Genomic DNA, 24,433 nt, shown 5'->3' with positions numbered 1-24,433 from the left:
AAATCAGGACCCAAATGCGATCCATACATTGTAATTGGTTGACATATCTCTTATTTATATTGTTCACATCTTTTTCAGTCTAGACGTTCCTTCTCCATCTTGTTCTTTTTTTCCCTTGCAGTTTTTTTGTTGAGGATGCTAGATTGTTTTAGACATAATTTAGTCTTAGATATTCTCTCTCTGTCAATACATTTTACTCTTAAGTTTTATTTTTGATGAGGTATTAAACCAGTAAGCTTTTCTATTAAAAAAAATTATTGACATACTTTTCAGAGGGGAAGCTAAGCAAAAATTCCTTTTTTCTTCTTTGGTAGGTAAATGAGCTCAAATTTCATAGTAATTTTTTTCATAAATCTGTTGAACATCTTTATTATAAAATTTGCTTTATGATTTATACATTATATGTATTTATTCTGAAAATATTTATTTATGTTTATTTTTGTAGCCCTTGGAAAAGAAGTTTGTCCGAGTTTCTGGAGAAGCAACTATTGGGCATGTAGAAAAATTCCTCAGAAGAAAAATGGGTCTTGATCCAGCTTGTCAGGTAGAGTATATGTGTGTAAAAGGACAGATGAAGCTGTGAGATTACCTTTAGTATACTGAAGAAATGCTAAAAAGGATTGCATGCTGTGGCTTTTATGATATGTAGATAATGTAAATGCTAATTAAATATTGGGACACAGTGATTCCAGCCCCACTTGAATCACATTTGACCAACTGTCTGCTTCTCACTGGCATTGGTGACTGACTACCTGTCAGTGTCAGAGAAGAGCTGAGGATACGAGCCTCGGTTCCCCAAGGCTGTCTCTTTGATAGTGCAGAAGGTTGTTTATCACCCATCCTCTTCTCTTCAGAGGACATCCTTGCGTTTGTGACAAGCTAGGTCCAAGACACCTAGAAAAGTGAGATAGCTGTCTAATAGAGACCCTATTTGTTTTTTGAGCATTAGGAAAGATCTCCCATTCTAGCCATGTAGTATGTTCTTGTTATAAGGTAGAAACTCGAACCTCATGTATTGTTGAACATAAAGTCTAAATAGAATGTGGGTCACTGACAACGCACATCTATATAGTTTTGCTCTTTCATTACTTAAATTTTAAAGAGGATTTTGTTCTCCATCATGTGTAAAATTTGAAGAAATAATTTTTATTTAAAACACTATTTGCTATTAAGTTAACAGATATTTCTCATGGCAACTGAAAACTGGAAATAACTTACCTGGCCACCTTGTAGCCACAGCTTACCTGAGGTTATTGCTAGTCTTCTGGTAACTAACTAGATGGGGCGCCTGGGTGGCTCATTCGGTTAAGTGTCCAACTTCGGCTCAGGTCGTGATCTCGCAGTTCGTGAGTTCGAGCCTAGAGTTGGGCTGTGTGCTGGCAGCTCCGAGCCTGGAGCCTATTTCAGATTCTGTGTCTCCCTCTTTCTCTGCCCCTCCCCCACTCACATTCTGTCTCTGTCTCTCTCTTTGTCTCAAAAATAAATATTAAAAAAAAAAAAAAAAAGGTAACTTATTAGAGACCCCTGGACAAAGAATTGTAAGTGATCCCATAACAGTCTATTATTTCTAAAAGCAGAATTCAGAAGAGTGGCACCTGATTATATAAAGTAAGAAATGCCACCCAAGAGGGCTTTCTGTAGGGTATAGATTACTTCCTCTGTGGCTAGATACTGATCAGAACAGAATTACCATTTATAAGTTTCACATGTGGTGTTTTAAGAAATGTGGTTGCCAAATTGGTTTGGCTGTGTAAAAATGTAGGTTTTTTCTTGCATATCATAGAATTCAAGGCTTTCAGCATTTTGAAATAAAATTTTATATATATACGTATATATACATATATACACACACATATATAATATATATATATATGTGTGTGTGTATATACGTGTTTATTTTTGAGAGAGAGAGAGAGAGAGAGAGAGACTGCAAGTGGGGGAGGGTCAGAGAGAGGGGGACAGAGGATCCAAAGCAGGCTTTGTGTTGACAGCAGTGAGCCTGATGTGGAGCTCGAACTCATGAACTGCAAGATCATGATCTGAGCTGAAGTCAGATGCTCAACCAACTGAGCCACCCCGGCACCCCTGAAATAAAATTATATAAAATTTGTCTTCAACATTTAACTTTCTGTCAGTTCTTGGCTTTCTCGGTAGATATTTCTTTCCTATTCAGGGACTATATAGGTGGCAACACTTATAAATTACTATTTCACCAAAATGTTGAAATGACGGAACAGAGAACTATCAAGTATGCAGATTGTGACTAAAATTGTTTAGACCTTCTAAATCCAAGAGAGAGTAAACAAGAGTTACTTCTAATACGAACAGAACATTGAGCTAGTTAACCATTAATCAAAACAAAATGCTTGGTGAACCCAGTCACTTGAGCCTGCTGTGCTGATCTTCTTTAAACCAGTTATTCCGAAGTAGGAAATGTGTGCTCTGTTTATAGGTATGTGGCCTTCACTTAGGGTTATTTCTAGCAGGAATGAATGATTACTACAGGACTGTTAAGTAATAAACTACCTTAAAAGTTATTTGTGGCATACCAAAATAAAAAAGGAAGACAATTCTGATTAAAAAAATACAGATCATGTATTCTTACAAGAGATTTAAGTTACTTCAAAATCAGAAATCAGTAATTGTCTGGATAGATTCCATCACATAGAAATCCGAGTGCCTCTGGATTACTGTGGTTGAGTCAATGGTATATTGAACTCATGTCTTATTTTATTTTGTCTTATAGCTACTCTTGTGTTCCTGCATACATTGTTTGATCGTCAGATCTTATTTTTGTTTTATGAAACGAGACTTAGAAAATAAACATCACATTGATCACTAAAAATTCTTTATGTAGAATAAGTGATGTTAGATTTTATTGTTAATCCTACCATAATTAATTCCATCCTAAAAGATAGGTTATTATTTATTTAGGATATGAACTTAACCTTACTATTAAATTGTTTCCAAATCAATTTTTAAACAGACTCTAATGCATCATATGGTATGTCCCTACCATTTATTTATTACCTATTGATGCTAAATTGAGCATCTATGTACTTGGCCTTAAGAGTACAAAGATGAGAGAGAAAATTTATGCCACCAAGGGACTTGCTTGTAGGGAAGATATACAAGAAAACAACTGAATGATAATAGGATATGGTGAGTGTGACAAGAGTGCAAGAGTGAATGATTTAACTCTGGAGGAGTCAAAGAATGGACTTGAAGAATGTATAGGAATTTGCCAGACGAAGAAAAAAGACTTTCTGTCAAAGAAGAGCATGTGTGAACAAGTATGCTACTAGCTCATTCAGTGAAAAATCCTATCTTGGAATCTGTAGTGTGATCTTGCTTGTAAAAAAAAAAGGGGGGGGTGGTTTGGGGCCCCTCGGTGGCTCAGTCGGTTAAGCGTCCAACTTCAGCTCAGGTCATGATCTTAGGGTTCATGAATTCAAGCCCCACGTTGGTCTCTGTGCTGACAGCTCAGAGCCTGGAGCCTGCTTTCGATTCTGTGTCTCTGTCTCTCTCCACCCCTCCCCTGCTTGCACACTGTCTCTCTCTCTCTGTCTCAAAAATAAACGTTGAAAATTTTTTTTATATGGATTTAAAAAAAAAAAAAGATACAGGTTTTTCCTGCCTTCTTAGACTACCCTCACAGTCTGATTTCTGCTCTGAGGTTAGAAATATTACAGTTAACCTTTCTGCCTGAGACTTAGCTACTCCAGAGGTAGAAAGATTATACAGGAAAAGAGTTAATAAGCAAACCTGAGGCTGCTCTCTTTAGAAGGGACTGCTTCTACAGTTGGCCCTTGCCTACCTAGCATTTTGGCTTGCAGAAAGTTCCCAGTAAGGGTGTTTCACCATGCCTACACCATACAATGGATCTGTGATGAATACCTGCTTTCCTTCTGGGAGTCTGGAGCTTAGTACTTGTTACAGGCAGAGAATGCCAACATGAACAGCCCTCAGTAAAAACCCTGTACTCTGAAATTCAAATGGGCTTCCCTGGGCAGAAACATTGCACAAGTGGGCTGCATTTCCAGTGCTAGGAAAAGGAGTACTCTGGGTGTATCTTCTCCTGAACCGAGAGGGGGACCATAGGAAGCCTGTGTGTGGATTTGTCCAGACTCCACCTACATCTTTTTCCCTTGCTGATCTGGCCACATATCCTTGCTGTGTTGCTGAGTCCGTGAGTCCATCTACAAACTACCAAATATGTGGGTCATGTTTGTGGGAACCCAGAGATGTGACTCTGAATGAAGTAATTTATGAAATATTTACAGTCAGGTAACTTTTAAAAATCAGTATTGTAAAATCAGAAGCAATTTAAATGTTTATCAGGGAAATGGGTTTATAGATTATGACATATTCAGGGGCACCTGGATGGCACAGTTGATTGTCCAACTCTTGATTCCAGTACAGGTCATGATCCCAGGGTCATGGGATCGAGGTCCGCCTTGGGCTCCATGCTGAGCATGGAGCCTGTTTAAGATTCTCTCTTTCCCCTACTTGTGCTCTTTCTAAAATAAAAAATAAATATAAAAAGTTATGACATATTTATACAGTGGAACACAATGTAGCTATTAGAGGTAACCTTGTACTTCAGAGATGTCTATGCTATATTAAGGTTTTTTGGGGTTTTAAAAAATTTTTTTTAATATTTATTTATTTTTGACAGGGAGAAAGACAAAGCATGAGCGGGGGAGGGTCAGAGAGAGAAGGAGACACAGAATAGGAAGCAGGCTCCAGGCTCTGAGCTGTCAGCACAGAGCCTGACACAGGGCTCGAACTCACGGACTGTGAGATCATGACCTGAGTCGAAGACGGATGCTCAACCGACTGAGCCACCCGGGCATCCCTAAGGCTTTTTGGTTTTTAAATAAGTTGTAGAACAGTTTACGTGGCTTGATCCCATTTTTTATTTTTTGTTAATTTTTTTAATGTTTGTTTTTGAGAGAGACAGAACGCAAGCAAGGGAGGGGCAGGGGGAGAGGGAGACAGAATCCAAAGTAGGTTCTAGGCTCCAAGCTGTCTGCACAGAGCCTGATACAGGGCTCGAACCCATGAGCTGTGAGATCATGACCTGAGCCAAAGTTGGACACTTAACCGACTGAGCTACGCGGGCTCTCTCATGATCCCATGTTTAAAAAACAAAACAAAAATCCCACATGGGCACATAGCATCTAGGGCCATCCACATCAAACTGTTAGTAACTGCCAACTTCTGGGGGTTAAGATTAAGTTGAAAAGAAAAATACAGTAACCAGACCATAAATGTATACCATGGGGAGAAGCCCATGAAGAGTGATGGTCTCTGGATTGCTGAATACTTAATCAAAACATGATGATAGTTTCCAAATTCTTTAGTTTTTCATGGATCTGAGGTCTGTGCACAAAATAGTCTATCATAGCTTTCAAATCATCTTGCAAACAAGTCTTGCTCTGCCAATGTTGAAACTAGTAGGTGTGAGACACAAAAGCTGGTACTAATTGGGGGCACCTTGCTGGCTCAGTCAGTGGAGCATGTGACCCTTGATCTCGGGGTTGTGGGTTCGAGCCCCACATTGGGTGTAGAGATTACTTTTTAAAAATCTTTTTTTTTTAAAGTTGGTACTAATTGGAGTTTATGCCTTAAGATCTAGCATGTGCGTTGACAAACTGGCCCATAGGCTAGATCTAGCCTGCCATCTGTTTTTATAAATAAAATTTCATTGGAACGCAGCCATACTAAGGCTGTTTTCATGCTATTGTGGCAGATTTGAGAAGCTATGACAGAGATCCTAGGGCCTACAAAGCCTAATATATTTAGTGTCTACCCCTTTATAGAACAAGTTTGCTAACCCCTGATGTGCACTTAGGCTTTGGAGAAAGATAGACCTGGGGACAGACCTGGGTTTAGATCTGGACTTTACTAGTTACTAGCTTTGCGACTTTAGGAAAGTTAAATGTCTTTACCTCTTAGTATTTTTATCTGTAAATTGGGCATTATAATACCTAGCTCACAAGAATGTGAAGATTATATACATAGTATAACATATGGTATACATAGTGGCTTCTCAGTGAAATTCAACTGCTTTTATGATTCTTCCCCACCTATGCTGAAGCTTTCAAGGAGATTAATAACGTTGGCATTGGACAGGAATTTTAGAGTAAACAGAATTTGAAAGTAGGAAGATCTGGTTAGAAGGGGATTTCAGCTTTAAGCCCAGGGGTAGCCGCTGAAAGGATGCTAGGAACACTGAGAGGTATTATGAAGAAAGAAGCCGCAGGACTTTTTAACTGATTGCGTATGAGAAGAAAGGGAAAGGAGAACTAAGAGTCAGAGGTGATATTCTATTCTGGGTTAGAGGACAAGAAGAACTGTCACACCATAAACTAAACAGTGACGTTAGGAGATGTAGTCAATGAAGGGATCTATATGAATAAGACATCAAGAACCTGACCCCATTTTAAGGCAATGGGAAAGGAGCACTCCTTGAAAGACAAAGAAAGATTGAAGATTTGCATTTCTGTCTTAGCAAGTAAGTATACTGGAATCTTACTCCCTTGTAGTATGTCACTGAATATCATTCTTACTAGAGCATTCACCATAAAAGATTTATCTTAGAACTTTGACTTCCCAAAGAACTAAAAAATCTTAAGATGTTCCATTCATAAAACAGCTCCCTTAGTGTGCACTTGATGTCACTGTTAGACTCTTCATTGTTGGAAAGTGAGATAGTCCTTATAAGAGAATTATTCAAGTAACTAAAAGCCTTTTTAAGTATCATATGCCCTTTTAACAATGTTAGCGTGGAACTTAAAAAAATGTACCTTCCCGTGCTGCCTTATGCTGAATATATCAAATGTGATTTTATTTATTCTCAGAGATTCAAGGGAACATTTTGAGTGCCTGCTGTACTATACTATTATCCTGCTATGTCTTCTAATACCCCTTCCATTTTACTTTATTTTTATAGCAAGTTTTTAAAATATGTCTTGAGAGTGTTTAATCTGTCTAAAATAAAATAGCAAAGTCTAGTTTGGAAATAACTATGTAGGTTTTACTTAATTTTTTTCATATGGTTTTTTGAAGCAGGAAAGCAATCTGATACTCTTATTTGCCCACAGGTAGATATCATCTGTGGCGATCACTTGTTGGAGCAGTATCAGACCCTAAGGGAGATCCGACGTGCGATTGGTGATGCAGCAATGCAGGTGGGTCCTAGACTTTATCGTACTTCTGCCTGACAGGCACGTTGTTTAATGAAAGAAATGTTATCAACGGTTTTAATAAAGGTTCCATAATTTTCTTTTTTTTTTTTTTTTAAGTTTATGTATTTTGAGAGAGAGAGTGCAAGAGGGGAAGGGGCAGAGAGAGAGAGCGAGAGACAGACCTGAGCCAAAATCAAGAGTCGGACGCTTGACCGACTGAGCCACTCAGACACCCCTCGGTTTGTTTGATTATAGCCATCCTATTGGGTGTGCAGTGGCATCTCGTAGTGGTTTTGATTTTATTTCCCTGATGACTAATCATGTTGAGGATCTTTTCGTGTGTTTACTGGCCATTTGTATATCGTTGGAGAAATTTCTATTTAGAACCTTTGCCCATTTTTAAAAATTGGGGATTTTTATTATTGAGTTATAAGAGTTTTTCATATCTTCTGTATACTCGTCCACTATCAGATATCTGATTTGTAAAAATTTTCTCCCATTCAGTGGGTTGTCTTTTCATTTTCTTTGTGATGACCTTTGAAACACAAAGTGTTTATAATGAAGTGCATTTTATCTGGTTTTCCTTTTGCTCCTTCTGGTTTTGGTCTTTTTTTTTTTTTTTTGGTTTTTTGTTTTTTGTTTTTTGTTTTTTGGTTTTTTTTTTTTAGTTTATTTATGTATGTATTTATTTATTTATTTATTTTGAGAGAGAGCGCGCGCACGCACAAGTATATGTGAACAAGGGAGGAGCAGAGAGAGAGGAGAGAGAGAATCCCAAGCATGCTCTGCCCTGTCAGCACAGAGCCCGACACAGGGCTTGGACTCAGGAACCACGAGATCATGACCTGAGCTCAGATCAAGAGTCGGTCGTTTCACCAACTGAGCCACCCAGGCACCCCTTGTTCCTTCTGTATTTGGTGTCATATCTGAGAAACCATTTCCTAATCCAGAATCATAAATATTTATACCTATGTTTACCATAGATTAATTTTGTTTATTCTGGAATGTCATGTAAGTGGAATCAAGTACTCTTTTGTGTCTGGCATCTTTCATCCCTCATATTGAAATTTATCCATGTGGTTACATGTAGCAATAGTTTGTTTCTTTTCATTGCTGCATAGTATTTCATTGTATAATATGCCATATTTTATCCATTTTCCTATTCATGGACACTTGGGTTATTTCCCCTTTTTGGCTAATGCAAATAAAGTAGCAGGGCATCTGGTAGCTCAGTCGGTTGAGCGTCCAACTTGAGCTCAGGTTATGATCTCGCAGTTTGTGAGTTCGAGCTCCACATCTGGCTCACTGCTGTCAATGCAGAGCCTGCTTTGGATGTTGTGTCCCCCTGTCTCTTCCTTTCCCCTGCTTGTACTCTCTCAAAAATAAATAAAACATTTTAATAAAAAAATACAAATAAAGTAGCTATGAACACAAGTATACATTTTCTTCCTCCTCATCTTTTTAAATCAGTTTTGCTTTCACTTACTTTGGACAACTAACTAGCAGTGGAATTGTTGGATCATAAGGAAGGTGTATGTTTTCTTCGATAGGAAACAAAGAATTGATATATTTTAATATGATTTTTGTGGCTGTACTTTACCACCAACCTGTAAAGAAATATGGCCGAAATTTCTGCAGCCTAATGACTGGTCTATGATGGAGAATTTTATTTATTTTTTGCATGGTTTTCTTTTTACCAATTTGCTACAGATTTCCTTGCACCCACCACTCAGATTTAATGAGGGTTGGTAACACTTTATTCTTTCAGATAGGAAGATGTAAAATTCACATCACTTTAAAAAGAAATTTGAAACAAAGGAAAGTGTTAATACTCAATAAAACTGAGTACTGGTTACAAAGGTGTTATATTAATCTTTGTACTCTGAAAAAAAATTTTTTTAATGTTTATTTATTTGAGAGAGAGAGAGACAGAGAACACAAGCAGGGGAGGGGTAGAGAGAGAGGGGGTCAGAAGATCCAAAGCAGGCTCCATGCCAACAGGAGTGAGCCCAATGTGGGGCTCATACTCATAAACTGAGATCATGATCAGAGCTGAAGTGGATGCTCAGCCAACTGAGCCACCCAGCCACCTCTATACTTTGAAAATTTTTTAAACCTTTAGGAAAGTCATAGAAATAGCACAGTGAACATTCATCTATGCTTTACCTGGATTCACCAGTTTTTTGTTTTATTTTTAAGTTTATTTATTTTTATTTTATTTTTTATTTAAAAAAAAAATTTTTTTTTAACGTTTATTTATTTTTGAGACAGAGAGAGACAGAGCATGAACAGGGGAGGGGCAGAGAAAGAGGAAGACACAGAATATGAAACAGGCTCCAGGCTCTGAGCTGTCAGCACAGAGCCTGATGCGGGGCTCAAACCCACGGACCGTGGGATCGTGACCTGAGCCGAAGTCGGACGCTTAACCAACCAAGCCACCCAGGCGCCCCGATTCTTATTTTATTTTTTTAACGTTTATTATTTATTTTTGAGAGACAGAGAGAGTGTGAGCAGGGGCAGGGCAGAGAGAGAGGGAGACACAGAATCTGAAGCAGGCTCCGGGCTCTGAGCTGTCAGCACAGAGCCTAACATGGGGCTCAAATTCAGGAACTGTGAGATCATGACCTGAGCCGGGGTTGGATGCTTAACCACATGAGCCCCAGGTGCCCCTTAAGTTTATTTATTTTGAGAGCAAGTGAGCAGGGGAGGGGCAGAGAGAGAGAGAATTGCACACAGGCTCTGCACTGTCAGCGCAGAGCCCAAAAAGGGGCTCAATCTCCCGAACCCTGAGATCATGACCTGAGCTAAAATCAAGAGTCGGACACTTAACTGACTGAGCCACCCAGGCACCCCTGGATTCATCAGTTTTAACAGTTAGGATTCCATTGGAGAAATAGAACCCAAATGAATATTACAGAATTATACCTTAAACAACTGCAGAGGCCGGTGAAGAAGTGTATTGAAAGATAGTGCCTATGGACCAGTAGTCATTGTAAATCAACAGGACAGCAATTGGAAGAAAAGACCGTCATGAGTGGGGAATAGTGAGAATAAATTGGAACCTGTAAGGAGAAACTGGAATGTGTGTCTCATCAGTTCCATCTTCAGTGACATGGGTGATCTGTAGACAAAGCTGGTGGTCTTTGGCCCAGAACTCAGAGAAGCTGAAGGTGGAGCTCTTGTGGGAGCAAGAGGAATTAGTGGCAGGCCTGGCTGCCTTCCTGTCCCTACAATGTGAGCCAGCATACCAGCAACAGTGTGTATAAGCTGAATGAGCATCGGGTGCTCTGTGATGACCTGAGCATAATGGCTTCTGCCTCCTTCCACTTGGCACATCTTATCTTACACAAATCTCTCTTGGCTAACCTAACAGGGAAGGGATTTGGGGAAACATAGTTCCAGTTTGGCCAAGTTGACCTAGCAAAATGCAAAAGCCTCACAATCTAAGTGTTGGTGTGGGTGTGGAGCAACTAGAATGTATGTGCGTGGTTAGTGGGGGTGTGAACTGGTTCGGCCACGTGGGGGTTCTTTTGGTGGTACCTACTAAAGCCGTGGATGTACACCCTATTCCCCAGCAATTCCATTCCCGAGTATAGACTCAATAGAAATGAGTGTTATGTCTACCACAAGACATGTACAAGGTAGTTGATAATAGTTTGATCATGATAGCCACAAACCGGAAGCAACCCATATGCCCAACAAAAAATGAGTAAAAAATTGTGACATATACATACAATTTAATACAACTACCATATACATCAACATGGATGAATCTCACAGACATGATAGTGAGCGAACTAAGTAGGGCCCAAAAGAATATACAGCTGATCAATGCAGATTTGCTTACTCATTAATATTTTATTGTAACCTCCAAATTAATACTAATTGCCATTTCATGGTCATTCACAGTTTTTCATAACTTTTTAAATGGCATTTGGATTTCTTTTTTTTTTTTTTTTTTTTTTTTTTGAGAGAGAGAGAGAAAGCATGCTTGAGCAGAGGGCAGGCAGAGAGAGAGAGAGAGGGATAAAGAGAATCCCAAGCAGGCCCCACACTCAGCGCAAACCCTGATGTAGGGCTCGATCCCACAACCATAGGATCACGACTCTAAGCTGAAATCAAGAGTCAGACACTCAACTGACTGAGCCACCCAGGTGCCCCAGTATTTGGATTTTTTAAAGAAATTACAAATTTTGTAATTTTGCTAATGAAACTTATATGTAATTGAGTATTAGAAAGATGCTCCAAGGTTAACTGTTCTTTACTGCAATATTATAGGTTGTAATTATCTTTTAGTTTTATAGGTATACTTTAGTTGTGATAACAGTTTGTCAGAGTAACAAAAGTAATTAGCATACCATGATTGGGGACCATTACTTTTTTTTAATGGCTGTCATTATTAACTTGAATTTTATATGTGATTTACAAAGAAGAAAGAGGACTTTGTCACCTTTCTGTTTCTTTGAAAAACATAGCTGGCTTTTCCTTGAGCAAGAAAAAGGACATGAAGTTGCATGGAATGTAATTATTTTTGCAACATAGCCAGCTTAGTGATAGAATGAAATGGTGTTAGGACTTAGTCTTGAAGTTATTTGGGTTGAAAAGTGAAAAGAAAAAGGGAAATCCATTGATAAGCCTGCCAGACTAATTAAGGAAAAACACATATATGATGTGAAATTGCTTAGAGCTCAGAAAAAGACAATACCACTAATAATTAACATTTCTTGAGCTAAGTAATCTCTATACCCAACATGGGGCTCAAACCCACAACCCTGGGATCAAGAGTCACACTCCACTGACTGAGCCAACCAGGTGCCCCAGAACATGTGTTATCTTGTGTAAGCCTCACAACAACCTTAAAAGATAACAATTAATGGGGTGCTTGGGTGGCTCAGTTAGTTAGATGTCCAACTCTTGATTTTAGCTTAGGTCGTGATCTCACAGTTCCATGGGATCAAGCCTGGCGTAGGCTTCTGTGCTGATAGCAGAGCCTGCTTGGGATTCTCTCCTCGCTGTGCCCCTCCCCTGCTCATGCTTACTCTTCATCTCTCTCTCTGTCTCTCTCTTTCTCTCTCTCTCTCAAAATAAATAAGTAAACTTTAAAAAAGATAACAATTACTATCTCCTTTTATCTTTTTTAAAATGTTATTTTGAGATACTTTAAGACCTAGAGAAAAGTTACAAAATAGTATGAAAGTTCCTATGTAGATCTCACCCAGCATCCTTTAGTGTTAACGTCTTCCATGACCACAGTACAATCATCAAAACTAAGATATTGACATTGTTACAATACTGTTAACAAAACTGCAGACATTGGATTTTGCTACTTTTCCCATGGTTGTCCTTTCTCTGTCCTAGGATCCACATTGTATTTAGTCATCATGTCTCCTTGTCTTCTCCCAGTTCTCCAGTTCTTCCTTATTTTCATGACTTTGATACTTTTGAAGAGTATTGGTCAGTTATTTTATAAACTATCCTTCATTTGGGTTTGTCAGATGTTTTCTCGTGACTAGATTGAGGTTATGCGTTTTTGGCACATCACATACAAGTGATGTGCCATTCTCAGAGTATCATCAGGAGATATTTAATACTGGTAGGTTTTTCTCTTTGGAATTGATAATGTGGGGGGAGATACTTTGAAACTATGCAGTTATCCTGTTTCTCTTCAAATTTGGCCCTCTATTCTAACATCCATTGGTGGATCTTATAATTTAGAAAATTGATGTACAGAGGTTGCATACCTTGTCCAGGATCACTTGGCTAGTTAGTCATAGAATCAACAGTCAACTGTTGAAAATTTGAACTTAAAGCTCAGGCTCTTAACAGAAGGGTAACCAAATACTTTTTCAGGTGATCATTCAATTTATTATTAACACATTTTTAGAAATATAGTACCTTGCCAACTGTCTACATTTTAGTAACAGTTTAAAAGAATCTTCCTAAAATATAGAAACAAAATTATTTCTTTGATAACTAAAGCATACTTAGAGGTATAAACAAAGCCATTTCCTAAAAATTTTATAATGTTAAACTTCAAAAATCTTAGAAAATGATTATCTTTTAAAAAATTAAGCTTACTTGATTAGAAATGTAAGAAACTAGGAGTAAAATCCCAGTGGAGTAGGTAGAAAATATTACTTCAAAAAATATTTACTGGAGAACCTGGCTGCCTCAGTTGGTTAAGTGGCCAGCTCTTGATCTCAGCTCAGATCATGATCTCACAGGTCATGGGATCAAGCCCTGGTTAAGGCTCTGCACTGACAGCATGGAGCCTGCTTGGGATTCTCTCTCCTTCTCTCTCTGCCCCTCCCCTACTTGTGGGTACTGTCTCTTAAAGAAATATTTTTTAAAACATACAGTAAAGCCTTAGTTTGCGAGCATAGTTCATTTCGGAAACATCTTTGTAATCCAAAGCACTTGTATAAAAAAAGCGAATTTCCCCATAAGAAATAATGGAAACTCAGATGATTCATTCCACAACCCCAAAATATTCATACAGAATGATTACAATACTGTAATATAATATAAAATAATAAGGAAAACATAAAATATAAAGAAAAATAAATTAACCTGTACTTACCTTTGAAAACCTTTGTGGCTGGTGTGAGGGAGATGAGAGAGGAGGGTTATTATGTAGGAAGACTTTCACTATCACTAATGGAACCACTGCTATCTTTTGGCTCAATGGAATCTTTTTCTGCATGGGGGCCGTTGTATATACTCACACAGATGTTGCCTATAGTACAGTATTAATGAACTTTTGTCATATACTGCATTTAATGTAACTGGCAATAAGGCAGCAGACGAAAGGGTCTATATCTGCAGTCAGCCTGACCTAGAATGAAGCAAAGCATTCCTAAGCTTACTCTTGTATGGACAAGCAAAGGACTGTCCATAGGTGCTTTGAAGTGACAAAAAATACACTAGTGCCAGTTGTGTGGGTACCTTCCAGTGTTCTGAAAAATCACTGATTTCTGCCAAACACTGTGGCCTAAGATCCGAGCATGGGAGATGATCACCCACAATCCCCCAGAGAGAGAGAGAGAGAGAGAGAGAGAGTAGAGCCATTGGCTCAGTTGTGATCTTGTGATGTTCAGCATCATGTACTACTCATATTGCAAGATACCGCTCGTTTATCAAGTTAAAATTTATTAGAAATGTTTGCTCATCTTGCAGAACACTCACAAAACAAGTTACTCACAACCCAAGGTTTTATTATATTTACAGAGCACTATTCTAGACACGTAGGGAGATTCAGAGATGAGCAAGTCCCTGAACTTAACCTATAATACAATTAAAGTCCTCATTGACAACAATGTAAGATTCATGGACTCTCAGGACCTCTCAGCTAAATGAATAATATACCTTCTGCGGGAAAGGGGAGGAGAATGGTGGGAGCTGAGATCGGGGCAGTCAGAATAAAACCATGTGCAGGACTTTATAGGCCATAGTATGAACTTTGGATTTTAATTGGGAAATTAATATGGGAAATTATTTTTGGAGAGATTTAAGCCAAGGACAGAAGTGACCTACTCTGATTTAAATTTTAGAAGACTCATTCTGTTTGGATAGTTCAAGAAGACCATGGATAGAGACATCTCTAACTACAAAATACAAATAATATTTATATCTATGTATATAGAATATAAATATAATAGACATAGAGACTTGAATTATAGTTATTTCATTTCGTAAAATGTGATTTTATACATACATTGAAGTTGTTTTGAGGTTTTAAAACCACTTGTAAGCTATTTTCAGTTTGACATCTCAGCATGTCATATTTTGCAAATGATGCTTTCATTTCTGAAACATGAATAACTACATGCAAAAAATTAACATGTAAAATGTAATTTGTATTCTTGTAAGAACATTGATAGAACCTGTTTGTGTTATAATATAAATTCATTTACTTAGATTAGGCTAATTAGAATAGATCTGATGGTCCATGGGCCAAACATAGTATGAAATTGTGTTTTACATGGCTCACTGTGTTGTAAATATTTTTGAGTTTAAATTCCTGTAGCTACACATCTGCTCTCTGGTTTACCAGTGGTCTCCACTTTCCCTATGGACTCACATGCTTAACTCACATATTCATCTATGTTACTTTCCTGGCCCTTGTAGGTAGGCCTTTGAATTTGTGAACCCTTTCCTAGAATTCTGGAGAGCTTTCACTAGAGTTGCCAGGAACAGAATCCAGATTGCAGTGAATTGTGTAATAAATGAGAGATGAGGAAGTAGAGCCGTGGAAAAGCTTAACAAAGAGAGAAATAGCTAGAATGTGATTGGAAATGCAAGGCGTGCATGTCACCATTCCCCCTCTGTGTTGCTCAGGGTCAGCCCATTGCTCATGGCATACTCCCCAACAACTTACTTTTTAGCTAATTTTCCAGTTCATAGTAGGTTAGAAATAGCACTTTAGGGGCTCCTGGGTGGCTCAATTGGTTAAGTGTCCTGACTTCTAGCTCAGGTCACTATCGCAGGTCATGATCTCTCTGCTGTCAGCGCAGAGCCCGCCTGGGATCCTCTGTCTTCCTCTCTGCCCCCTTCCCTGCTCGTGCGCTTGCTCTCTCTCTCTCTCTCTCTCTCTCTCTCTCTCTCTCTCTCTCTCAAAAATAAATTAACATTAAAGAAAGAAAGAAATAGCACCTTTAAAAGGTGGATTGCTTGCTGGATGCAGACTTGGTGAGAACACAAAGGATTAAGACCTGGTTATCAAAAGAGGAGACAGAAACCCAAAAGAGCAGATGAAAAGATTCAGAAACACAGTACCTGGAGTCATTTAGTGTAGGGTTAAGTTGCCCAGAGACCGAAGACATCACTGTGTTACAGAACAGTGTATTCAGTGTTCATAATGATGACTCTAGACATCAAAGAAAGGTTAAACTGTGTTGTGAACAGTCTTTTAGGCACAGTTAAAATGTATAATGTATTAAATGGGTAAGAGTTCCACAGTTTTCTTAACAGTGAATGGTAGTGAGCTGCATTTATGTGGAAATGAATGTTTAATTTCTTAGCAGATCCATGGTGTTTTATGATAATTGAGTCTTTTTTCGGGAAAGTAGTCCACGCAGAAGGAAAGGTGTGTCTCTTTGAGTTCTTTTCAGAGAACTGTTTAGCCACAAACATCCCTGGCTAATTGTGGAGTTTCAGAATTACCTTTGAGAGTCATTTAAAAAGGCACAGTGACAGGGAATATTTGGTGATAAGGTGAATGAATAAGTAAGTCTATTTACTTGGACCCTTTATTTTCTTTAAATCAAAGAATTTCACATTAGTGTTGGGCTATGAAAAATAAACCGTATCTGACTTGACTTGATTGTTTGCATAACCGGTTTTCAAATAACTGCAAAACACTTTTTTTCTTTTCAGGATGGTCTGCTGGTCCTCCATTATGGTCTTGTGGTTTCTCCTCTGAAAATTACTTGAAGATTCTAGCAGCATTAGGAGGAGGGAAACGAAATAATGAGGCTTCTGCAGGATTGCATTTCACCAAAGATTTCCACACAACATGTAATAGCTACCATTTTGTGCTGCTGGAGACATAACTTATCTATTTTCAGCACGTAGATTCATAACATTTATAAGTACAACTTGGAATGATGGAATGCATCTGTTTTACTAGAAACTATATATAAAAAGCATCCATAGCTCAGGGGGAAATTTTCAGAGCATTAAATTTTTAAATTCCTTGTGATCTCAAATACTTTGACATTGATTTTGCTTCCTAATCTTTGAGGTAAATCAGTTACTATTTTCTTCTTTGTTGAGCCATATCCCTTTCCCGTTGGCGGTTAGGATTCCGCTCTCTGGAATGGCATCCGTTGGGCAGTCATGCTTTTGGAAAAGAAGGATGCTTTTGAACTGAAGATTCAAAGCCAGGCTTTGTTAAACTACAGAGTGTACCTCTTGGACAAAGACCAAAACTACTGGCCACTTTTGTATGCTGCCATCATATTTGGAACACGTATCTTTATTTTCCCAGCAATACTACCACAGAGATGATATGTACTTCTAAAAGGGATGAATTATCATTCTTTGTGAAGAGACTGTCTCCTGCAGGGTTTATGGCCTGTACTGTAAGCCTTCAGTGTAATAAAGACTCCTTTAACAGATCTTAACAACAAGGGATGCCTCTTTGAAACATTATCTTTATTATTTGAATGTTAGTTTGATTAGCATTCACTTTGAGTATGTAGTTTGGTTGTCAGTACCTTAGAACACCACTGCTTCTCAAAGTAATAAATAAACGAGTGAATTTGCAAGTTTACAGAATACTTACTCACTGTTCCTCAGTAAGTCAGTTTAATGTTCATTGTCCCATTACTTTGTCACTGGGATAAAGAATACGGGTGTTTAAGAGTTCGCTCACGTGCAAAGATTTCAGTTTTAAATGTTATTTTGCCTAAAATTAGCATTGTGATACTTTCTAAAACAATATTTTGTAAACCCTATTTCACTGCAAAATTTCCAAGTCTGCGTATAGAAACAATTACAAATGAATGAGGTTTGGCGATTGTTTTGTAAAGAATTTGTGAATTGTGTATAAATCTCTTCTAACATTTAATAAAAATTTTTAATAAAAATTTATTTTAACCTATTTTGAAGTGTTCATATTTATTGTGGATTGAAACAAAAATAACCAAAATTCCTTACGAGATAAGGTATCCAAATTAGTTAAAATACCATCAAATAGTTATTTTATAAACATCTTCACTGATTTTACTAGATGCTGTTATTTGACAGTGGACAGAATAGCAACTATGGAATTCATTGCCTCTTAAATGTTTCTTACCCAAATTACATGCTATTTTTATTCTTGTCCCATGTTAACATATCTTTGTCAGGGATTCCCAAGACTACCTTCAGGTTTTGTTTTAAGTAGGCTCTATGCCCAATTTGGGGCTTGAACTCACGACCCTGAGATTAAGAGTTGCATGCTCTCCTGACTGAGCCAGCCAGGCACCCCAAGACTGCCTTCAGGTTTAGGGGTTCACTAGAAGGACTCATTATACTTACGCTTGTAGTTTATTACAATAAAAGGATACAGATTAAAATCTGCAAAGGGAAAGATGTATATTGCCGAGTCCAGGAGAAACCAGGCATAAGCTTTTGGTTGTCTTCCCACAGAGAATACGGGACAGTGTTTAATTCTTTCAGCAATGATACGTGACCTATGAAAACTGTTGCCAGCCAGGGAAACTCACCTGAACCTTCGTGTCCAGGGGATTTAATGGGAATGAGTCATGCAGGCAGCCAGTGCCCATATGATTGACTCAGCCATCAAGAGTTCAGCACCCACCCGCTGCTCAAACTGATACAGCATGTCCCAGGGCCCCAAGTATACAAAAAGAGACATTCACCAGAAGTCACATTGTTAGGCTAAACTCTCCCCTGTGGCCCAAGGTCATAGGCATACAAGGACAGGATATTCCAAGGGCTCAGTAACATAGGAAAACACTTAATTTAAAGCAGAATATTAAATGTAATTACTTGATAAACACTTCTGCGATAAGCAAGTCAAAAGGTTATCGCTTTTTAGATGTTGTGTGGACAAGATTAAAATGAAAGGAGTGATCTCCTTCAAAGAACTCACAGCCTAACATACATCTCTCAGAATCTTAATAAAAAGCAGACACTGGTAAATACTATAAGAGTCACAAAGAGATCTATCCTTTGTATTTTTGCTTCCTCCTGGACTTGACCTCGAAGACTCCCAAAGGGGCACCCGGGTGGCTCAGTAGGTTGAGCGTCCGACTTCAGTTCAGGTCATGATCTCACGGTTTGTGGGTTTGAGCCCCACATCAGGCTCTGTGCTGACGGCTCAGAGCCTGGAGCCTGCTTTGGATTCTGTCTCCCTCTCTCTCTTGTCTCTTCCCCACTCGCACTCCATCTCTCTCTCTCTCTCAAAAATAAAATAAATAAATAAATAAAAGAATTCCAAAGAACTAGGTTATATCTGGTTATATCTATTTGGCCTATTGTTCCCACCAGGCAGTAAACCAAGTAATGAAGAACGCTGGGGGTGCCTGAGTGGCTCAGTCAGTTAAGCATCTGACTTCAGTCATGAACTCAGTTTGTGAGTTCGAGCCCCGCATCGGGCCCTGTGCTGACAGCTCAGAGCCTGGAGCCTGCTTCGGATTCTGTGTCTTATTCTCTTTCTGCCCCTCCCCCACTTGTGCTCTATCTCTCTGTCTCTCAAAGATAAATCAATGTTAAAAAAAAAAAAAAAAGTTGATTGATTGTCTTTCAAATCTCTACCCCTAAAATCAGTGTGATCTTTGGCTTTGTCAACAGAAATACAGTTTCAGATCAAGGGAGTTAATACTTCCAATGTCTGATGCATGTTGTACCAGTTCTGGGTAACATACCTAACTACTGAGAGATGGGAGGGTAATGGGATAGGGTATAAGACCCAGAACAAAAACGAGCAAAGGTTGAGCAGTTGCTTACGGTTAACTTGGAGAGGCAAAAACTTACGGGGGGACAATACATGGTAGCTGTCTTCAAATAACCAGAGGGTCAAGGACTCGGATGTGGGAGAAGCACAAGCAAGAACAGACAAATGCCGACTTGTCTTGGGTTAGCCTGGCCGCCCCCAGCAACAGCACGCCTTCAGTGATGATGAGATAAGATCAAAGAGTTTTCAAAAAGAATTTTTACTGTAAACAAAATTAAACAAATAAGAGTATATGAAGTGCGGATTTCAGAATCCAGCTTCAGCGGCCTTATAAGAGTAAATTTGTTTGGCATAGCTGTTTGGCACACTTTGTTTTTACCTAAGCCCTCTCGGAGGTGACACTAAGCAAAGATGCCCAGAGGGATAGTTTGTGGTAGTTGTAGTTTGGCAGAAGGTGTGCTTGGAGATTTCTCAGTTCCTCCCTTACATCCGTCCCAATCTTTTCTCTCTCGTATGGGCCAAAGTCATTTTCTCTGACCTTGGGCTTCACTGAGCTTCCCCTCTGCTTCTACTGCATTGCCCTTGCCTGTTGATTCAGTGACATTCTTGTCTCTGACAGTTCCTTCTCTGGTCCCCAAGCTAACACAGTTCTATACATGTACACAATGAGTCTCCTACAGTGACTTTGAATTCTTGAAAGTAATACCTCTACCGGGGTGCCTGAGTAGCTCAGTCGGTTCAGCGTCTGACTTGGGCTCAGGTCATGATCTCATGGTTTGTAAGTTCAAGCCCCAGGTCAGCCTCTGTGCCGACAGCTCTAAGTGTATCCTCTGTGATTCGATCCTAGATGAGTATTCTCATAGGATCACCGAGTTGTAATTGGTTTATCACATGTATGTGTGACTAAACTTATAAGTTTTTTTTTTCTTTAAAATTCTAAGAGTTGCAACCTCTGTAGTGTGTTTTCTCATCTTGGAAACCCCTAGTAATAGAAAAGTTTCTAGCAGATGCTGATTCTGAATGTTTGTCTCTGTTTTCTTCAGTAGATCCTGACCAAAGAGTAGGTCCTCGTTTTTATCCCTTTTCAGTATGTTGTTCTGCAAATGAGTTTGATTATTGGCATCTCTTCAAAACTGCACTGATGAAATCTAAATTTTATCACCTATTGAGCTTAATGGTCATTTCACAGATGAAATGCCATATCGATCTCCTGAAAGCATGCCAAATATTTACTTACATGGAATGGATATTATGGTTTGATCTTTACTACATTTTGATTCTGTTCTGATGATGTCTGTAGTTTTACAGAGGTTCTAATTGTGATAATATTTTCATATAAATGAGAACAGATTTTTTTTTCTTTGAATGTTTCTAAGAAAATGTTTCCCCAAGAGAAAAGCTGGGTGAATAATATTTTAAATTAGAGATTGAAGATGGCAAAAGTTTCCAGGACAGATTTTTTTATCTAAAAAAAGACATAGAGGCAGTATTGCATAATGGTTAAGGACATGAATTTTCAAGCCAGACTGCATAGCTTTGATTCCCAGATTTGCTTCCTGCAAGGTATATGGTCTTGGACATGTTATATGACTTCTCTGATCTGTAAATAGGGACAAAGGAACCTAACTCAAAGAGATGTTATGAGAGTTAATGAATATGGGAAGTATTCAGAACCTTAGCTGGCATACAGTCTACTATCAAATTCAAATATGGTCCCTATGTAGTCACTTCTTAGATTACTTTGCTGCATTAGTTCCTTTCTAATGAGTGGTGGGGTCCGCTAATATTAAAAGACTGATGTTGAAACGTTTGTTATTTTTCCTGTCTTCTTTCTGATATATTTTTTCTACTCACCTCCTTCTATGGATAACCAGGCGAGGGACTGGGACACAGCCTCTAACGTCAGACCTGGATTCTGCTTTCACTCTAATTCTAGTCTTAGCTCTGCTGCTTATACTTTGCAGACTAGATTAGTCCTTAGACAATTTCAGTTGCCAGGAGTTCCTTTTACTGAGCTCAGTCTGGCTTGAGGTAAAGATAATAGATTTGTCTAGCCCTGAAGGACATCAGGAACTCCATATGTCATTTATGAATCTTTATGCCAGGAAATCATGGGAAATGGAAGTTACACTTCTCATTTATTCATATTTATGGCATAATAAGTAAACCTAAGTGAGTTAATTTTTTTTTTAAGTAGGCTCCATGCCCAACGTGGAGCTTGAACTCACGATCCTGAGACTGGGAGTCACGTGCTCTCCCGACTGAGCCAGCCAAGAACCCCTTATTTGTTTTAGTAAGCACCTCTAGGGGCACCTGGCTTGCTAGGTTAGTAGAGTGTTCAACTCTTGATCTTGGAGTCTTGGGTTTGAGCACCACGTCGGGCATAGAAATTACTTACGAAAAATGTATAATAAATACTTCTAAGGAAAAATACCTTTTTTGCCCTGCACAGTATGCAGCAACTAACTAGACCTGCTGCTGATCGTATTCTAAAACTCCAGCCCTTATATTAATGATTTTGGCTACCCGCTGCTAACATTCTATAGCCCCTATTAATAAGAGCATACAATAGAGCTAGAATGAAATGTCTCAGACTTACACACAGAGACCAATTGCCTCACCAGGGGAGGGAGTGGCCATGTGGTGATATATGGTAATTAATCGATGAGGAAGGGAGCCTGGAGACCCCTCCAAGATCAATCTTCATTTTTCTTTGTAGCCTGAACTTTCTCTGTTTTATTTTATTCGGAATCACTAAAGAACTGTAGAAACAAATCTTTAAATATCTGCAGTGTGATTCACCGTATCTTATTATAATCCTGGGCTATGTGTCTGTATTTCTGTGTGTTTCAAGGGATTGTAAGCAAGAATTTATAAATTTTAGCTAGTCACCACCCCCACTGAGTAAGCTTATCAAATATCAGCATAAAACATGAGTGCAATCAAATAATCTAAGAGATCAATAGAGGAAGAGAGAAGCCATTGGATCTACATAGTAACCATTCTTCTCATCTTTTGAGGATTTGCAGCAGGGGATGGTAATTTAATGATAACAATCCTTTGTTTGGCTGGATTCAGGAGCATTTGCCCCTTTTGCAAATGGCATAGACCATATGAGATATTTGAAAATAGCAAAGTCATGATTGGCTTAAATCTAAAATGTACATGAAGTTTGAACATGCAGCAAAGCTAGTAGTGTATGTTCTATAAAGAAAAATAAAATTTCACATACGAGCTCTATTTTAAGATCCTATAAAGCCCCCCTCAGTTATTTCCATTTTAAGTACTGGGCTTGCTTTCAGGCACACCAGCTTATTTGGTTCTAAGGGGGAAAACGTACTCTTAGGATTTAGATGCTTTTCAGGACTTTGAAGATTTCTGATGATAGAATAATAAAAATAGTATCAGTTGGAAATCAGTGATGGGTGCTCATTAGCAACCAATATTTCTAGCTATTCTTTCTTTTGTTTACATCCAGGGGTATTTCTGGCTTTTTCTCTAGGTTCTGTTTCAAAATCAATACTCTTATTAGATCTGGCTTATGTTGTCCTAATGGAATTCCTTCCAACTGAGATTGATTGACCCAGGTGGCTGTACGTAATGGTCTCAGCTGGAGCAGAAGGTATAGTAGACTTTGTAATTATATTTTTCTGATAGTTCCATAAATTCTCTATCAGTGGATTTTTTTAGATTGAGGTGAGATTTACATGATATAAAATTAATCATTTTAAAGTGAACAATTCAATGGCATTTAGTATGTTCACAATGTTGTGCAACTACCACCTCCATTTTAGTTCTAAAACATTTCCATAAGTCCAAAATAAAACCCTGTATCCACTGAAGAGTTACCCCTTATGCCCCCTCTCTTTAGCCCTGACAACTACCAATCTACTTTCTGTTCCAATGAATTTTTTTTTAATTTTTAAAGGTTTATTTTTTAAAATGTATTTTTAAAAATTTTTTAATGTTTATTTATTTTTTAGAGAGAGAGAGAGAGAGAGAGAGAGAGGGAGAGTGCTAGCAGAGAGAGAGGGCGACACAGAATCTGAAACAGGCTCTGGGCTCTGAGCTGTGAGCACAGAGCCCGAGGCGGGGCTCAGACTCACAAACTGTGAGATCATGACCTGAGGCAAAGTCGGATGCTTAATCGACTGAGCCACCCAGGCACCCCTTTAAAATGTTTTTAGAATATTTACTTAATTTTGAGAGAGACGGAGTGCAAGCAGGGGAGGGACAGAAGAGAGATGGAGACACAGAATCCAAGGTAGGCTCCAGGCTCTGAGCTGTCAGCACAGAGCCTGACGCAGGGCTTGAACTTGTGAATAGGGAGATAATGACCTGAGCTGAAGTTGAACACTTAAGTGACTAAGCACCTAGGTGCCTTAATGTTTATTTATTTTTGAGAGAGGGAGAGACAGAGCACCAACAGAGGAGGGGCAGAGAGAGAGGGAGACAGAGAATCTGAAGTAGGCTCCAGTCTATGAGATGTCAGCACAGAGCCTGATGAAGGGCTTGAACTCGTGAATTGGGAGACCATGACCTGAGCCAAAGTTGGACGCTCAACCAACTGAGCCATCCAGGCACCTCCTCCGCCCTGTCCCCACCGCCGCTGCAATGAATTTCTTTTTTTTTATTAATTTTTTTTCACGTTTATTTATTTTTGAGACAGAGAGAGACAGAGCATGAATGGAGGAGGGGCAGAGAGAGAGGGAGACACAGAATCTGAAACAGGCTTCAGGCTCTGAGCTGTCAGCACAGAGCCCGACGCGGGGCTCGAACTCACGGACTGCGAGATCATGACCTGAGCGGAAGTCGGACACCCAACCGACTGAGCCAC

The 24,433-nt window shown here is 38.8% G+C and overlaps 1 protein-coding gene across 1 annotated transcript in view; it reads left to right on the top strand.

Annotated features, from left to right (window-relative positions):
* The window catches only part of PCGF6 (polycomb group ring finger 6), a 34,282-nt gene extending 16,536 nt beyond the window's left edge, over positions 1 to 17,746 (top strand). Inside the window, exons 8-10 of the mRNA XM_042907581.1 lie at positions 446 to 544; positions 7,110 to 7,196; positions 16,569 to 17,746. Of these exons, the coding sequence (XP_042763515.1) occupies positions 446 to 544; positions 7,110 to 7,196; positions 16,569 to 16,625 (243 nt within the window). The 3' untranslated portion in view covers positions 16,626 to 17,746. The remainder of the gene's footprint in view (positions 1 to 445; positions 545 to 7,109; positions 7,197 to 16,568) is intronic.
* The last annotated feature ends 6,687 nt before the right edge of the window (positions 17,747 to 24,433 follow it).

The sequence above is a fragment of the Panthera leo genome, chromosome D2, assembly GCF_018350215.1.
Source record: "Panthera leo isolate Ple1 chromosome D2, P.leo_Ple1_pat1.1, whole genome shotgun sequence".
NCBI lineage: Eukaryota > Metazoa > Chordata > Mammalia > Carnivora > Felidae > Panthera > Panthera leo.
Note: the sequence above shows the minus strand (reverse complement) of the source record. Positions and strands in the feature narration are given on the sequence as shown.